Source organism: Panulirus ornatus, chromosome 30 (genome assembly GCF_036320965.1).
Source record: "Panulirus ornatus isolate Po-2019 chromosome 30, ASM3632096v1, whole genome shotgun sequence".
Classification (NCBI taxonomy): Eukaryota; Metazoa; Arthropoda; class Malacostraca; order Decapoda; family Palinuridae; genus Panulirus; species Panulirus ornatus.
In genome coordinates, this window is record NC_092253.1 from 4,529,973 (window position 1) to 4,547,851 (window position 17,879).

Below are 17,879 nucleotides of genomic sequence, written 5' to 3' on the forward strand. Positions count from 1 at the left end.
TGCATACGCTCTTGGAATTCTCCTGAACTCCTGAGGAAGGTGTTCGCGTTTCTTCGATTGGTGGATCCAATACGACGTTCTCTGCCGGCCTCAACATTCAGCTAACCTTTCCATATTAGATTAGCCGCCTGTGGCACATATTGTACGTAGAGTGGCCGTAATTCTAAACTAGAGGATTAGGATTGTTTTTCGTTTTTCTTATGTTTAAGTAATTTATTTCACAAGGTTATTTCATCTTCCTGGAAGTAATTATTGAGGGTTCTTTGGAAATTACCTGAATTCTCTTTGTATGTGGATATCTAGTGAACTTTTTCTCATTTCAGAGAATACTGTAGTGGGGTCACAAGGGGTCACATGGTGTATGGAGTGGTCACACGGGATCAAGGCTAACAAGGGACGTCTCGGGGCAGATGCCTGAGGAAGTTTCTCTTTGTTCATATTCCTGCTTCTTTTATCCTCTCTCTCTCTCTCTCTCTCTCTCTCTCTCTCTCTCTCTCTCTCTCTCTCTCTCTCTCTCTCTCTCTCTCTCTCTCTAGGTGTTAGAAGACAGGCAAACCACCTATCAGAGAAATACTAGAGTATGGGTATCTGGAAAGTTTGCGACGGCCTAGCAGTGAACTAGCACTAAAGTGGCTGTCGAGTTTCCTTCTCTGGCCTTGGATGCAGTCTGCTCTTTCTGTCTCACATACACGTGGGTTCCTTGCATCCAGTCCACAAACGCTCACTTTCTCCATTTACACTTAACACCTGGTAGGACGTAACCCTAATGACTCCTAACCCTTTATCGTCATATTTTTGGTGGTGAGCGCTACTCGCTGGCCATGGGTAATGGCGAAATCTAGTTGTGGTAAAGAGACTCACTCACTGCACCTGGGGTGCCCAAGGGCTACCCTGAGGGCAAGAGCCCAGGGTTAACTGCCCCCCAGTTCCCCAGACCCGTCTTACTGGATGGTTCTGGATCGTGCCTGGAACGGCCCTGAACGGGGTCTGGAGCGGTCCTGGATCGTGTCTGGATCGTGTCTGGATCGGTCCAGGTTCGTGTCTGGATCGGTCCTGGATCGTGTCTGGATCGGTCCTGGATCTTGTCTGAAGCGGTCCTGGATCGTGTCTGGATCAGTCCTGGATCGTGTCTGGATCAGTCCTGGATCGTGTCTGGATCAGTCCTGGATCGTGTCTGGATCGGTCCAGGGTCGTGTCTGGATCGGTCCAGGGTCGTGTCTGGATCGGTCCTATATCTTGTCTGAAGCGGTCCTGGATCGTGTCTGGATCAGTCCTGGATCGTGTCTGGATCAGTCCTGGATCGTGTCTGGATCAGTCCTGGATCGTGTCTGGATCGGTCCAGGGTCGTGTCTGGATCGGTCCAGGGTCGTGTCTGGATCGGTCCTATATCTTGTCTGAAGCGGTCCTGGATCGTGTCTGGATCAGTCCTGGATCGTGTCTGGATCGGTCCTGGATCGTGTCTGGATCGGTCCTGGATCGTGTCTGGATGGGTCCTGGATCGTGTCTGGAGCGGTCCTGGATCGTGTCTGGATGGGTCCTGGATCGTGTCTGGAGCGGTCCTGGATCGTGTCTGGATGGGTCCTGGAGGATGTCTGGAGTACTGGCAACGTGGTTCTTTACCCCAGCAGGAGGCTCGGGCCTGCGGCGATGTCCGGGAGCGTGGCCTGCGTGCTGCTGCTGCTGCTGCTGCTGGTGGAAGAGGCCCACTCACTCAACGACACCTCCCACACTCCAGCCCAGACGCCCCCCTCCTCCACTCTCTCTCTCTCTCTCTCTCTCTCTCTCTCTCTCTCTCTCTCTCTCTCTCTCTCTCTCTCTATCTATCTTTTTCTCTCGCCCGCTACCTCCACTCCTGCCTCACACGATACCCACACTGCAATAGATTTACTGACCATTACCTCAAGAGCTAATGGGTAACGATGGCACGTTCCAACTATCACTTTCCAGTAGTTTTCCGCCCGTTGTTTACGCGTCTGCTTGTTACCTATTCCCATAATTTCATACCTAAATCATCGCCTCGACGTACACTCTCTATCACCTGGAACAGAGAGAGAGAGAGAGAGAGAGAGAGAGAGAGAGAGAGAGAGAGAGAGAGAGAGAGAGACCGAATAAATGTTTACATAATCCGCGAACGGACGGCGGACGACTCCAGAAGAATTGAGGTAGTGGCAACTCGCGGGTCACCACGGAGCCGTGACTAGTTATCAGAATGGAAGTGGAGGCAGTTGAGCGAGAGCTTGTGTCGCGCGAGGAGTGGAGTGCTGCACCCAAGTGTGTTTTTCAGTGGCTCATGGCATCCTAATAACGTAGTTTTAGCACCACAAGTGTTCGTGTTGTAGGTGGGAAGAACGTCATCAAGTGAGAGAGAGAAACAGGGAAGGAGAAAGAGAGAACGCCCAGTGGAACCCTTCCCGATTAAAAATGTGGAGAGTTACGGGACTCGTAGTCTTCAGCAGTCTCCTGATATCAAAGGTAAGATTGCTGTCTGCTGCAGTGTTGAAATCGCCCAGATCCGCCTGGTGAGGAGAGCGTGCGTGGTAGGGGTGGAAGTCGGGTGTAGGACCGGGCTAGGAGGAGTGAGAAACGTTGTATAGTGTTCGTCTATTGTCTTTATCCATGTCTGTGGTCGCGCAGACACAAGGGGAAGTTGTGAATTAGAGAGTTATTTCAAGGAACAAATTGTTTAGTGGTGGAGGGGAAAAATATATAGCTTACGGATCAAAGGACACTGAGAGTAAAGAAGTTGATCTCTAGGAAAACACGTTGTTGGGAAAGTAAGTGAGGGCTTTATGTTAGAAAATTGTACTTACAATAGTCTGTCTTCGTGTGATTCAGAGGAAAGGGATTTATCATAATCTTTCGTATTATTGTTGACGTTTTCAATACTTTTTGGTAGCTGTTGCCTCCAACATTCTCTCGTTCGTACTGAATTATACGAATGATACGATGCTGTTTACCCGAACCTTTCTAGGAGTCCCTTCATTTCTGGTTTAACTCGATGAATCTTTACGGAAATTCATCGTGAGTGAATCTAACATCGTTGCCTTTGATGAGGATTCACACAATGAAACTCCCCGGTAATGCCAGGTATATATTCATACGTTGGTGGCGGAGAGAGGGATTATATTACGGCCAGTTTTGGCGAATGGTCACCATTGCAGACCACTGGACGCCCCCCTCCCCCCCCTACTCTCTCCTTATTGGTCGGCAGTGTTTGACGTCACAGTCAACAGGATGAGGATAAGCCAATCAGGGCTTACTTGACCTGATCGTTACCCTGGTGTAACAAGAGTTAAGGGTAGTTGGCCATTACGTGTTTAGGTAGTTCCAAGCTGTATGGAGGGGCGGGCGGACGGAAGGGGGTGGGGGATGGGAACCCATGTGGTGTGCTGTGGTACCCCGCCGTCGGATGCAGTAAGCGTGACCCAGTGAATGATGGCAACACGGGAAATACCACGAACCCCCAGGTGTTTTTCGTGGGCGGCGGAGGTCGGCCCGCCCAGGCTCCGCGCGCCCGCCCACACACACACACACACACACACACACACACACACACACACCTGCGACATTTACAACGCCCATGTTTACTGACTCTCACGCCCACTATACCTGAGATCCTCCCACATCCCGCCCACCTGAAGGAGACCCACGTCGTCCACTGACTCAGAGTAAGTGGCCTAGTGGCTCACAGGTGGTTCGTAGAAACAGGCGAGCGCTGAGTTCGAAGGTGACTGTTTCAACAGTTCGCAGAATGAGTGTCGTCAGTTCATTAACGCCCAAGTTCGTCAGAATTACCGTTTTATAGTTTCTTACGGTGGTTCACAGACTGAACTGGACATGGCCTTAGAATAACCTGGGTTAGAGCTTCGAATGAATCTGAAATGATTCTTAGAATGGTTTCCAGTGGGTATGGGCTGTACTTGGACCGCTTCCAGGAATGACTCGACACCGTAAATGGTGGGGTCCTCTGGAAGGTCTTGTGTCTGGTTCATGGAAGGAGTGAACCCTGCATCGGAAATGGCTTGAAGATGTTTCTCATTTACGGAGAGTGGTTGTGAGGACGACTCTGACTGGCTGTTAGAATGACTAAATGGTAGTTCTTAGAGTGACTTAGGATGATGATTCCAAGAGTCATGACTCATTTCTAACAATGACCTCGGCTGGTTCTTAGGAAGATGGCACTTTAAATGTTTTTAGGTCCTGTTCTCAAAGTAGTCTATCTATATACGACCCTGGACTACACTTTCTCTAGTCTTAACAAGCGATTAAGTTTCAAACTACCGTATCGGTTGTTACATGTTTCCAAACCACTGTATTGGTTGTTACTTGTCATAGCTTCAATATTGATTCATTTTTTTTCCTAAATACTCTCTTGTTGAATCGTTGAATTTAATTCAATTTGTGTATTTCAATATCAAGATGAGATTGTACCCGATTAGATTATATAGTAAGACTAATGACTAGATCTATGTTAATTAGGGCAATTTTTATGATTCTATGAATCAACTATCTTGGGCAAGGCCTGCATATCTAGTATTTTTTATACCATAGTAAAAACCCTGTGCTATTAGTCTTTTACTCCTGATTAATGATTATCATGATCAGTGCATCAGTAGTCCTGAATATCATAAGAGTATAATTAATCAAGTTCCTGAATATCATAAGAGTATGATTAATGAAGTTCCTGAATATCATACGAGTATAATTAATCAAGTTCCTGAATATCATACGAGTATAATTAAGTTCCTGAATATCATACGAGTATAATTAATCAAGTTCCTGAATATCATAAGAGTATAATTAATCAAGTTCCTGAATCATTATTGGTGATTAAAGAGTAGATCTGCTTGGACGAGTATCTTCATTATTGTTTACTATCATGCGCCATTACGTACATCATCGTGTGTGTGTGTGTGTGTGGGTGTGTGTGTGTGTGTGTGTGTGTGTGTGTGTGTGTGTGTGTGTGTGTGTGTGTGTGTGTGTGTGTGTGTGTGATGTTGTCACTGTAGTCTCCCGAGAGATCCTGAGAGAACAGTCGTTCCTCTTGTGGATTACTGCCTTGTTAACACCCATGAGGGAGGTGGACTTTATCGTCTCACTCTCTCTATTAGCCTGTCTTTGCTAAGAATCTTTCCTATCTGTTTCCTTTGTCTTTTCACTGTCTCTCTTGCTCAAGTTCGGTCCATTGCGACTCTGTTGCTACAAGTCAAATGCTGTATATCTCCTCTCGTCACTAGTAGACTGCGTAGGAAGCTCGGTGTATTTGAAGGTCAATCTCTCTCTTTCTTATACTTGACACCTACAATCTTTGCGACTTTATATTGTATTTTTCTTAATTCCTTTGGGTGTAATTTGTAACTTCTCAAACACAAGAAGTGGCTCCTTTTCTCTTAGCTCTATGACTCCTATTTCTGTTTTGTGAGCACTGTCGTATATTTCGACTTATTATTATCGTTATGACGTTATTTATGTGTTTTTTTTTTTTTTTTTTTTATAAAGGTTTACGTATGATATAGACTAAGCTTAGCTTCAGGACGAGCTGTCAGCTTATATGTCTTTTTCGCCGTCCTTGCGCGACTTGTCGTATTTGGTCGCTCAGTTGAAGGGTATTAGTATTTCGTGCCCGTTCAGCTGATCCACACTTGATTTCATGGCTTGCAGCTGTTTTAGGGCCACACAGCTTAGTATGACGTAAGCAAGAGCAGCAGCAGCAGCAGCAACAACTGATATTGCAGAAATACTCCGCAGCTGATGTTAAAGCAACAGCTTGAATAAGAAAGAATGACAAGGACTAATTTTGAATCAACTAGAGCAGCGGTTTGCACAAGAACAACAGCAAATGGGAACATAAACAGCTATTATAAACAACACTGGTGATTCACGATCAACAGCTGATATTGCAGCAACACAAAACAGCTGGTCTGACCACAGAAGCCGACATTTACAATGACAGCCTAGACTGCACCGTGTCACAGCAGCAGAAGCAACAGCTGGTATGACAGCAGCAGTGAAAACAAGGTCATCTGCATGTTTCTGCTCCTCGTCCACAAAGTATACTTGAATAGAAATCATGCCCTTGCGGCGTCAATATAAACCTGTTGTGGAGATACAGGAGTGTATGATGGTATATGAACAAGTATATATATATATATATATATATATATATATATATATATATATATATATATATATATATATATATATATATATATATATATATGTATTGTATCTTCCCTGACGATGTGATCATTACACGAAAGTGCGCTTGGGAAATTATCATGTTCCATTTTCCTATGGTATTATGTATATATGTATATATATGCTTATGTTTGCATGTATTCATATACATATTTATGTTTGTATATCTACATATGTTTGCATATATTCATATGCATATTTACATTTGTATGTTTACATATGTTTGCATGTATTTATATACATATATACGTTTATATACATACATATGTATATGTATGAATGATAACCATCGAACTTGTATCAATGGAACTGAAAATCTCAGCTTACTTGGACACACGAGGCTGGAAAAGATGCCTGAACCTGTTGCTGTATAAGATAGATCCAGTACAAAGATCTTAGAAGCTCATGGCAACAAGGAGTTGATCTCTCGCATGAAACACTCAGTGATCGAACAAGCAGGTGATCGACGTGAGACAAAAGAAATGCAAAGAGCAAAACGAATCCACCGGGGCCCCACTGAGGCTGCGTGTGACAGTAGGAAGAGATCAGAATCATAGATATTCTTTGTCGCTGCAAGATTCGCCAGGTACGAAGACTCATACGGGGCCCCTTGGTGTTAATGCTAGTGCATTCTCTCTCTTTCTCTAGGGTTGTGAGAAATAGAGGGCCGCCAAGTGTGGAGAGAGAGAGAGAGAGAGAGAGAGAGAGAGAGAGAGAGAGAGAGAGAGAGAGAGAGAGAGAGAGAGAGAGAGAGAGAGAGACTCGCTGTTCATAAGACACCCAGAACATGATTCCTGAGATTCTTATTACACAAGACATAGTGGTCGACCTTGAATTGATCCTACAACTGGGGTTGTGTTAAAAGCACACCCCTCTTGCGTGTCTGAGCCCCTCCCTCCCTCCCTCGCTTTAGGATAGGTAGGTATTCCACACCTCACTGAGCCCCATCCTGTCTTACGCTACCTCCATTGTCTAGATGTCTCCGATACGGTATACGAAAACTTTCGGTTTCGTTTCTTAGTTTCTGATTCCATTTGGGATGAATCCGGTCGTGTGTTTCTGCGTTTTCGTCACCATCATCGTTCCTTCAGACATGCTGACAATACGTTCTTATCGGATTTTGTTTGTCTTTTTTTAAAGTTTTTGAAGCTATGTGCAGCAGTCCTTGCAGTTCGCTTCCTTCCTTGCAATATATCTGTATATATATATATATATATATATATCTGTCTATCTATCTATCTATCTATCTATCTATCTATCTATCTATCTATCTATCTATATATATATATATATGATATATATATATATATATATATATATATATATATATATATATATATATATATATATATATATATATATATATATATATATTGAATGCTCCTCTGTTATTTGTCTTCACGACCTGATCCGTTCTAGTAGCTGCCTCCTGTAAACCCCTTTAGCTCTCCTGTAAACTTGGTGGCGGTTGGTTTACTGGCCTCTAGAGTACAGTCAGGAAAATGGCCGAGCTAGACGCGACTAGCCTAACGACCCTGCTAACGACCCAGGCAACTCGAAGTAACCGATTTTGGGAGACAAGTGAACGAGGGGTTAGGGGGTTGGAGGGGTTCGGGATTACATTAGCATTCCGGGGTAGTTCTGCCAACGCCACCCACAGGGAAGCATCTCATGTCTCCTCTGAGGACCAGGGGGTTTACGCCTCCTAGTGGGCCTTCTGCAGGCACAGAGCTTCAGTGTCTCCTGCCGCCCGAATGATGGTAGTATTAGGACGACTTGTATAATTTTGATCTCATCACGAATCTTTGAGGTAATCGAAGCCTCATAATTGTCTGAGGGGGGATAAACTGAAAGCTAAATGGACATTATGATACTGTAATGTAATTGCTACACTGATTTCGGTGTTTAGACTGATTGCGATTTTTGTTTCAAACTTCCTGCAACAGAGATAAAGCCGGGATTCATATAATGACAAAAAAAAAAAAAAAAGGCGTTTTACTTTGTTGTAACAACTTCAGATAAATTAGAAATATATAAAAGTTGTTTTCATAAAATCAACCGTAACTCTGTAGTAGAAAATAATTGCTATTTCTTTTCAGAATCGGTTCAGCCCAACTTGTTTGTTTTTTGTTTTTTTTCCTAGTGGAGGGGGGCCGGGAGGGAAGTCATCCATCACTGTCTACCGTGTTAAAGTGTAGTTCATTCTGTGATGGGTGTGGGTCAGATTTGGCTCATGCCAGTGCTGACCAGAGAACAGACTTCACGTACGTGTTCATCAGTCTATCACTGTTCTGCTTCACCGAACAGACGCACGGCAAGAAGCCTTAGAGTGGGAAGAGAACGAATTCAGCCTCAGTTCTCACAGTGGCGCCACAATTCCACGTTATTTGATCTGGCTGATTGCCGGGGTGATTAGTGTGCCATACCTGGGGTGCTGAAGGACGTCGGGTCGAGCCTCTTGGCTAGCTAGCTCCCCCGAGCCTCCGTGTCGTGGACTCTGTACCACCGTCCCACTGGCCCAGCTACCACCGCTGGTCCAGGTTGAGGACGTGTGATATAGCTTGGAAGACAGGGAACAGTGGGTTAGTGTCCATGCTGGGGTGACGTTCGTAGCTCCCCCTGTCCCGGGAGGCTTGGAGAAGACGAGGTTGGTGTCCATACTAGGGAAGGGGGACGTTTTTAGCTCCCCATCCCCCCTTCCCCCCTATCCTTGTAAAACGAGGCAGGGGGGAGGGAGGGGGGCATGAGGAGAGGTGGGGGGAGGTCGCCATGCTGGGGAAAGAGTCAGCCACGACAAAGATCGAATGACTGGAATGTCTTACAAAAGGGGTCAGCTTATAATGGTCATCATTATACATGTTCGGGGAGGCATAGAGGAGACAGCTAATGATTAACAACACGGGGAAAATATTGCAACAGGGGTTAATAGATTCCTTGTAACGATAAGCCATCCTTAGATAAAGACTTCAGTGCCCTTGTATCTTAATGAGATTTTATGATTAAGGGTTTTGAAGCGTAGGATTCGTTTATTAGGTGTTTTAAGAAGGGGTTCTGACGGATCTGGGATCAAAGTGTCTCCCTGTAAATGAAGGCATAACTTGTGTCATAAAGATGATTACTTGTGAATGAAGACATAGATTGTGTCATTCAGATGATACCTGTGAATGAAGGGCATAACTTGTGTCAAAAATATAATACTTGTGAATGAAGGCACTTGTGTTATGTAGACGAGGCTTGTGAATGAAGGCACTTGTGTTATGTAGACGAGGCTTGTGAATGAAGGCACTTGTGTTATGTAGACGAGGCTTGTGAATGAAGGCACTTGTGTTATGTGGACGAGGCTTGTAAATGAAGGCACTTGTGTTATGTAGACGAGGCTTGTGAATGAAGGCACTTGTGTTATGTGGACGAGGCTTGTGAATGAAGGCACTTGTGTTATGTAGACGAGGCTTGTGAATGAAAGTGCAGCCCGTGTCCAAGTGGATGAGTTTCCGATGACGCGTTTCAGACATGACAAACATATCCTGACGCAGACGATCTACACAGATCATGAAAGTCCCTTGTGTCATGGTTATTCACGTGTTTTTCCGTCATAACAGTGATACATTCTGACGATGACGACTGCTTTCCTTGCGTCATGGCAACATGGAGGGGGGTGGTGGTGTTTTTTAACCCCCCTCTTGATGACATAGTCTGCCACGGAAAGTTGCTCGCCCCTGCCATTATGACAGTTTCTAGCACACACACATTTGCTCTCGCTCCATGTTCTTCGTAACCTCATTCGATACTTGTAAACTTGTTTCTTAAACACTTTTGGTTTTCCCCTCCGGCTGCCCGAGCAACCTCATTCTTTTTTTCTCATGAACATATCAGTTGTCTTGTCCATGAGCTGACGGTTTCAGAGATAGCTACACAGTTTCTAACGCGTCATCATAAAAACTAGGCGCTCTTTAGAAATCCGCGTTGAAAAAAAAAAAAAAGAAAAAAAATCCTCCCACAGACATCTTCACCTTGGTTGCAAGTTGCACAGGTGGTGAGAGAATATTGCATTTCCAGAATTAGATTCACATGCAATTCTGCCTAACTATATTAGGGGGGGGAGTTTTAAGCCTGTATAAGTACTCATTTGTGGATAGTTTGGCCTGAAGTGGTTGGCGATAGTACGACTATCGGGTCAACTATAGAAGGAAAGTTAGTGTATTAGTTTGGTGTAAGAGGATAGTAATACTCGCTGGAGGAGCACCAGACGAAGGGCGTGAGGGTGTCCTGGTGAAGTGTACAAGGATAGACATTTTTTTCTTGCACGCCGACGGAGGGTGGAGAGGGAAACAGGCCCACGGGAGGAGGTGCACGTCGGCTGTCTTGTGTGGTTTAGGTGGTCCTCCCCAAGGACGCGTTGACGCCCTTACCCTGTGGTGGTGGCGGTGGTGGGGGTGGGGTAAAACCCAGGCAGACCCTGGCACGGTATCTGGGTTGCGGCTCCGGGTCTGAAATATCAGAGAGCAACATCCCACACAGGACAGGCAAACATCAGATGTATAATGTATTGAGCTTTCATTTGCAGATGGCGGTCTCTCGTGGGTCGTGCTGACCAGCCAGGTCTCTCGTGGGTCGTGCTGACCAGCCAGGTCTCTCGTGGGTCGTGTTGACCAGCCAGGTCTCTCGTGGGTCGTGTTGACCAGCCAGGTCTCTCGTGGGTCGTGTTGACCAGCCAGGTCTCTCGTGGGTCGTGTTGACCAGCCAGGTCTCTCGTGGGTCGTGCTGACCAGCCAGGTCTCTCGTGGGTCGTGCTGACCAGCCAGGTCTCTCGTGGGTCGTGCTGACCAGCCAGGTCTCTCGTGGGTCGTGTTGACCAGCCAGGTCTCTCGTGGGTCGTGTTGACCAGCCAGGTCTCTCGTGGGTCGTGTTGACCAGCCAGGTCTCTCGTGGGTCGTGCTGACCAGCCAGGTCTCTCGTGGGTCGTGCTGACCAGCCAGGTCTCTCGTGGGTCGTGCTGACCAGCCAGGTCTCTCGTGGGTCGTGCTGACCAGCCAGGTCTCTCGTGGGTCGTGCTGACCAGCCAGGTCTCTCGTGGGTCGTGTTGACCAGCCAGGTCTCTCGTGGGTCGTGTTGACCAGCCAGGTCTCTCGTGGGTCGTGCTGACCAGCCAGGTCTCTCGTGGGTCGTGTTGACCAGCCAGGTCTCTCGTGGGTCGTGCTGACCAGCCAGGTCTCTCGTGGGTCGTGCTGACCAGCCAGGTCTCTCGTGGGTCGTGCTGACCAGCCAGGTCTCTCGTGGGTCGTGCTGACCAGCCAGGTCTCTCGTGGGTCGTGTTGACCAGCCAGGTCTCTCGTGGGTCGTGTTGACCAGCCAGGTCTCTCGTGGGTCGTGTTGACCAGCCAGGTCTCTCGTGGGTCGTGTTGACCAGCCAGGTCTCTCGTGGGTCGTGTTGACCAGCCAGGTCTCTCGTGGGTCGTGTTGACCAGCCAGGTCTCTCGTGGGTCGTGCTGACCAGCCAGGTCTCTCGTGGGTCGTGTTGACCAGCCAGGTCTCTCGTGGGTCGTGCTGACCAGCCAGGTCTCTCGTGGGTCGTGTTGACCAGCCAGGTCTCTCGTGGGTCGTGTTGACCAGCCAGGTCTCTCGTGGGTCGTGTTGACCAGCCAGGTCTCTCGTGGGTCGTGTTGACCAGCCAGGTCTCTCGTGGGTCGTGTTGACCAGCCAGGTCTCTCGTGGGTCGTGTTGACCAGCCAGGTCTCTCGTGGGTCGTGCTGACCAGCCAGGTCTCTCGTGGGTCGTGTTGACCAGCCAGGTCTCTCGTGGGTCGTGTTGACCAGCCAGGTCTCTCGTGGGTCGTGTTGACCAGCCAGGTCTCTCGTGGGTCGTGCTGACCAGCCAGGTCTCTCGTGGGTCGTGTTGACCAGCCAGGTCTCTCGTGGGTCGTGCTGACCAGCCAGGTCTCTCGTGGGTCGTGTTGACCAGCCAGGTCTCTCGTGGGTCGTGCTGACCAGCCAGGTCTCTCGTGGGTCGTGTTGACCAGCCAGGTCTCTCGTGGGTCGTGTTGACCAGCCAGGTCTCTCGTGGGTCGTGTTGACCAGCCAGGTCTCTCGTGGGTCGTGCTGACCAGCCAGGTCTCTCGTGGGTCGTGTTGACCAGCCAGGTCTCTCGTGGGTCGTGTTGACCAGCCAGGTCTCTCGTGGGTCGTGCTGACCAGCCAGGTCTCTCGTGGGTCGTGCTGACCAGCCAGGTCTCTCGTGGGTCGTGTTGACCAGCCAGGTCTCTCGTGGGTCGTGCTGACCAGCCAGGTCTCTCGTGGGTCGTGCTGACCAGCCAGGTCTCTCGTGGGTCGTGTTGACCAGCCAGGTCTCTCGTGGGTCGTGTTGACCAGCCAGGTCTCTCGTGGGTCGTGTTGACCAGCCAGGTCTCTCGTGGGTCGTGCTGACCAGCCAGGTCTCTCGTGGGTCGTGTTGACCAGCCAGGTCTCTCGTGGGTCGTGTTGACCAGCCAGGTCTCTCGTGGGTCGTGTTGACCAGCCAGGTCTCTCGTGGGTCGTGTTGACCAGCCAGGTCTCTCGTGGGTCGTGCTGACCAGCCAGGTCTCTCGTGGGTCGTGTTGACCAGCCAGGTCTCTCGTGGGTCGTGCTGACCAGCCAGGTCTCTCGTGGGTCGTGTTGACCAGCCAGGTCTCTCGTGGGTCGTGCTGACCAGCCAGGTCTCTCGTGGGTCGTGCTGACCAGCCAGGTCTCTCGTGGGTCGTGTTGACCAGCCAGGTCTCTCGTGGGTCGTGTTGACCAGCCAGGTCTCTCGTGGGTCGTGTTGACCAGCCAGGTCTCTCGTGGGTCGTGCTGACCAGCCAGGTCTCTCGTGGGTCGTGTTGACCAGCCAGGTCTCTCGTGGGTCGTGTTGACCAGCCAGGTCTCTCGTGGGTCGTGTTGACCAGCCAGGTCTCTCGTGGGTCGTGTTGACCAGCCAGGTCTCTCGTGGGTCGTGCTGACCAGCCAGGTCTCTCGTGGGTCGTGCTGACCAGCCAGGTCTCTCGTGGGTCGTGTTGACCAGCCAGGTCTCTCGTGGGTCGTGCTGACCAGCCAGGTCTCTCGTGGGTCGTGCTGACCAGCCAGGTCTCTCGTGGGTCGTGCTGACCAGCCAGGTCTCTCGTGGGTCGTGCTGACCAGCCAGGTCTCTCGTGGGTCGTGTTGACCAGCCAGGTCTCTCGTGGGTCGTGCTGACCAGCCAGGTCTCTCGTGGGTCGTGTTGACCAGCCAGGTCTCTCGTGGGTCGTGCTGACCAGCCAGGTCTCTCGTGGGTCGTGCTGACCAGCCAGGTCTCTCGTGGGTCGTGCTGACCAGCCAGGTCTCTCGTGGGTCGTGCTGACCAGCCAGGTCTCTCGTGGGTCGTGCTGACCAGCCAGGTCTCTCGTGGGTCGTGTTGACCAGCCAGGTCTCTCGTGGGTCGTGTTGACCAGCCAGGTCTCTCGTGGGTCGTGCTGACCAGCCAGGTCTCTCGTGGGTCGCGTTGACCGGCCTGGTCTCTCGTGGGTCGTGTTGACCAGCCAGGTCTCTCGTGGGTCGTGTTGACCAGCCAGGTCTCTCGTGGGTCGTGCTGACCAGCCAGGTCTCTCGTGGGTCGTGTTGACCAGCCAGGTCTCTCGTGGGTCGTGCTGACCAGCCAGGTCTCTCGTGGGTCGTGTTGACCAGCCAGGTCTCTCGTGGGTCGTGCTGACCAGCCAGGTCTCTCGTGGGTCGTGCTGACCAGCCAGGTCTCTCGTGGGTCGTGTTGACCAGCCAGGTCTCTCGTGGGTCGTGTTGACCAGCCAGGTCTCTCGTGGGTCGTGTTGACCAGCCAGGTCTCTCGTGGGTCGTGCTGACCAGCCAGGTCTCTCGTGGGTCGTGTTGATCAGTCAGATTTCCTGTGAGTGGAGGTCATGATTATTATTTTCTTTTCTTTCGTACCTAATTCCCTTTGCTCGTCCTCGCGAGGTAGTATCATTAGAAAGAAAACGAGCAATGGCCTCACACTTGCACACATCCATTACCCAGCTGTCGGAGAGCCAGTCATCCACAACCAAGTCCCACAGTCCACTTCAAGGTTTATCTAGACTGCCTCATATGCCTTGGTTCAGGCCGTCGTCAACATATCAATCCCTCCCCGTATATCACATCAATCCACTTCATTCCATCCAATGCACGCGTTCACTCTACCTTTCTCAGTCTTCCCCTACCAATACAAAGATCCGTTTTTGTGTCTCTCTTCACTCATCTTCTCCATATGCCGGAAACATTTTAGAGGACTTTGCTCTTCCCGGTTATTTATCGAACAGTAGATGAAGGAATCATGGGAGGTTAGAGTGAGTAATAGACGAGGTCATTTGTTATGCTGCTGACCTCGGATCACGTGTGGGCTATCCCGGAGGACAACCTGGTAAGGGTATTCGACCAACACGCAGGAAGACCTGGGTCTAAGTGTACCAACACCGAAGAGATTAACCTGCTAGTATGTGTGTGTGTGTGCAACTACCCTAGAGAACGAGCCATCAGTCCGAACGACCACTCCAGGACACGACTCACGCATTCTCACGACCAGTATAGTGGACGACCCATCCATGCTCCCGACCGCTTCAGAGGACGACTCAATAATGCTCACGACCACTCCAGGGTACGACCTAGCCTTGTTCACGAGGACTCCAGGGGACGAATTAGCCTTGAGCACAAGCAACCCAAGGAACGAACGACCCAGCCAGCCATGCATACAAGCGCAACAGTGGAGGCGGTAGCAAGAGTTATTAACCATTCAGTGAGGTCTGTCGTTCCCTTAGATCGAACCTGGCGAAGTGTTGCATCAGGAGTATGTCGTGGAGGAGCGTGTCGTCGGAAGCAACCTGGTCGTGCATGTCGTTTTCTAAAACCTCTGGCACATTCATGGGAGTGTGTGGGAGAGCCAGACAACAGAGGCGCCGATGGGCTGTGACGAGGTTATCTGCTGGAGAACAGTAACATTATCCTCCATCCTAGATTTATATAGATGGGTAGGGCTCCTCCCCACCCATCACTGTAGCTAAGTGGTGGCAGCACAGTAAGGCAGAAGACTCCATCCCACCCAGTGGAAGCGATCTTAAAGCTCGGGTGTCATTGGGGATCATTTTGACTACCTGTCAACAGAGATAGACGAAGCGAGAACAGAATGATCCAGCTGTTTACGAATTCCTAATCCTCTTACGTCTTGTCAGGGAGCGGAAGAAGGTAATTAGATCAGACTTACAGACGAGATGAAGCAAAGAGCCAGAAGGGAAACAGCACTACCATAGAGGAAGCTGACAGAGGAAAATACACAGAGATCTTAATCTCGAAGAATTTAGTTCCTGGGACCTGCGCTACCGGAGCGTGGACCTCCGAGGTCCTTCTCTCTCCCGATGGTCTAACATTTCTTTTTTTTTACGTATTTTAAGTGCCTGTGTGTGTATATCTCCAGGTGTACATTACGGTTTAAACTAAAGATTCACCCTCAAGTCGAAACCCAGAGTTTTGAATCGTATGGCATTGCTGCATTTCCTCGTGAAGAAGTGGCGGGAGATAATGCCAGTGTGGCAACTGAGAAGTGGCTGATCTAATGATAGTGTCGCCGCTCACCGCAGTCATGTTGTGGCGCTGAACTCATTACACAATTGTTTCGTCCAGTGTGTCGGTGTCTCCAGCAGGTCCATTGACACATTTGTTCTTTCGAATGAGGAGGAACTTTGGTCCGAACTGGTTGGGATTGTGATTGATCAAGCTGTTCTGCTGTTGAACATTGTTATGATGTGTGCTGATATGTATGATGATTACACACACACACACACGTACACGCAGTATATATATATATATATATATATATATATATATATATATATATATATATATATATATATATATATATATATATATAAATATAAATAAATAAATAAATTAGACAGAGTTGAAAGTATAGTTTAACCTACAATCTCCTTTACATAAACAGCTAATGAAGGATAAAATGCTCACTTGGTGTCCATATATTTTTTCCTTTATCCATCATATTGTCCAACAGATTATAACGGGTCACCTGTCTCCAGTAGGAATCATCTGTTTATAGCAGGTCGTTGTCTTCAGGTGTAACCTGTCTATACCGGCCGGACGGGTCGGGTCGGTCACTGCCTTTAGCGATGCCCTGTCAATAACGAACGAACATCTTTAACGGTCAAAGTGTCATAGAGCCCTCCCGTGTATAACGGCCACTACTGGCCGCTATACATGGGTGGTTGTATGACGAGATAGTAAGCGACTTGTCATTTAAAAGACCATTTATATTTAAAAGGTTATTGAGTAAATGTTATGATTTTGTGATTCCATGCGCAAATAGGCGTTTGTTTGGCCAGCAGACCGTTGGGTGATGTCATTAAAAGTAACAGCCTTCTCATTGGTCAGAAAAAATACGTGATGTCATGAAACCGGACGCTCTGATTGCTTCAATGACTCGTCACGTCATGAAACTGGAGCCTTGTGAGTGGTCGCGAAATTAATGCTCATATATATATATATATATATATATATATATATATATATATATATATATATATATATATATATATATATATATATATATATATAAACAAACGCATATATATCTCCTTTTTCCATAAAATACGAATCATTGTCAGAAATCATCGGTTGGAAAGAATGAGGGGAATAACTGTGTCACAGTGACATATAAGATATAAATAGCCATATTTTTCTTTCGAAATAAGAGATGTATCCGAATCATCTGTCGTGTAGTTGTCTGAGGCAATGTTGTTTGCGACAGAAAAGGAGCCAGACTTTCAGGAGGTTTTCGCAACGAACGAATGTTTATGGACATATTGTGGATGAGCTAACGCGGGAAACGGCGATCATATATATATATATATATATATATATATATATATATATATCATCCCTGGAATAGGGTTAACAGAAAACTACCCACGTAACTCTTGCGTGTCGAAGAAGGCGACTGAGAGGGCGAGAACGGTGAAATTTCGTAGTCCTCCCCTCCTTTATTATTACACTGTAAAATAACGAACAGAGGAAAGAGCCAAGCGAGGATTTACTCCTAATGCTCGCTCATTTGTTCCTGACGGGAAATAGGGAATGTGCATGAAAATGTCCATATGTGATATTTTAAGTTTTATAATTATTCTCTGATGATATCACATAATATAAATGACCAATATAAATAACCAATGCTTATTTCTATAATATTTGTTTTATACATACGACAATCCTTTATTAGTGTGATACATTATGATGTGTTTCTAGTTCCAAAATATTCTAGTCTTCAGCTTGAGAAAAACTGTAGAATACGACGTTGTGGGAGATTGATATGATAATGTGCATTATGGAGAGACTTCCATCCAGTACGGAACTGTATGACCGTTTTGTTCGTCACGGTGTAGAGGAGATATACCATGGAGGGATAGTTAAGATGGTGAGCCAAGCGTCGGAATGATACTGTAATGCCATCTCTCCCAGCGTGACAGATATCTTAATGACGACGTAACAATGCAGAACGGTAAAGGCGCCATAGCTAATTAACATGGACGTATGAAGCTGTAAGGTACTAGTGGGAGGAAGGCGAGGTATGACCTGATCATAAACCGAAACAAGGAAGCGGTCTGCCGCTATCAACCACGCCTCCCTGAAACGGGTCTTCGAAGTG

General features: G+C 47.9%; 1 protein-coding gene across 1 annotated transcript in view; it reads left to right on the forward strand.

Annotated features, from left to right (window-relative positions):
* Window positions 1-2,223: 2,223 nt before the first annotated feature.
* LOC139758341 (uncharacterized) overlaps window positions 2,224-17,879 on the forward strand; it is a 277,842-nt gene continuing 262,186 nt past the window's right edge. Inside the window, exon 1 of the mRNA XM_071679630.1 lies at window positions 2,224-2,472. Within this exon, the coding sequence (XP_071535731.1) occupies window positions 2,422-2,472 (51 nt within the window). The 5' untranslated portion in view covers window positions 2,224-2,421. The remainder of the gene's footprint in view (window positions 2,473-17,879) is intronic.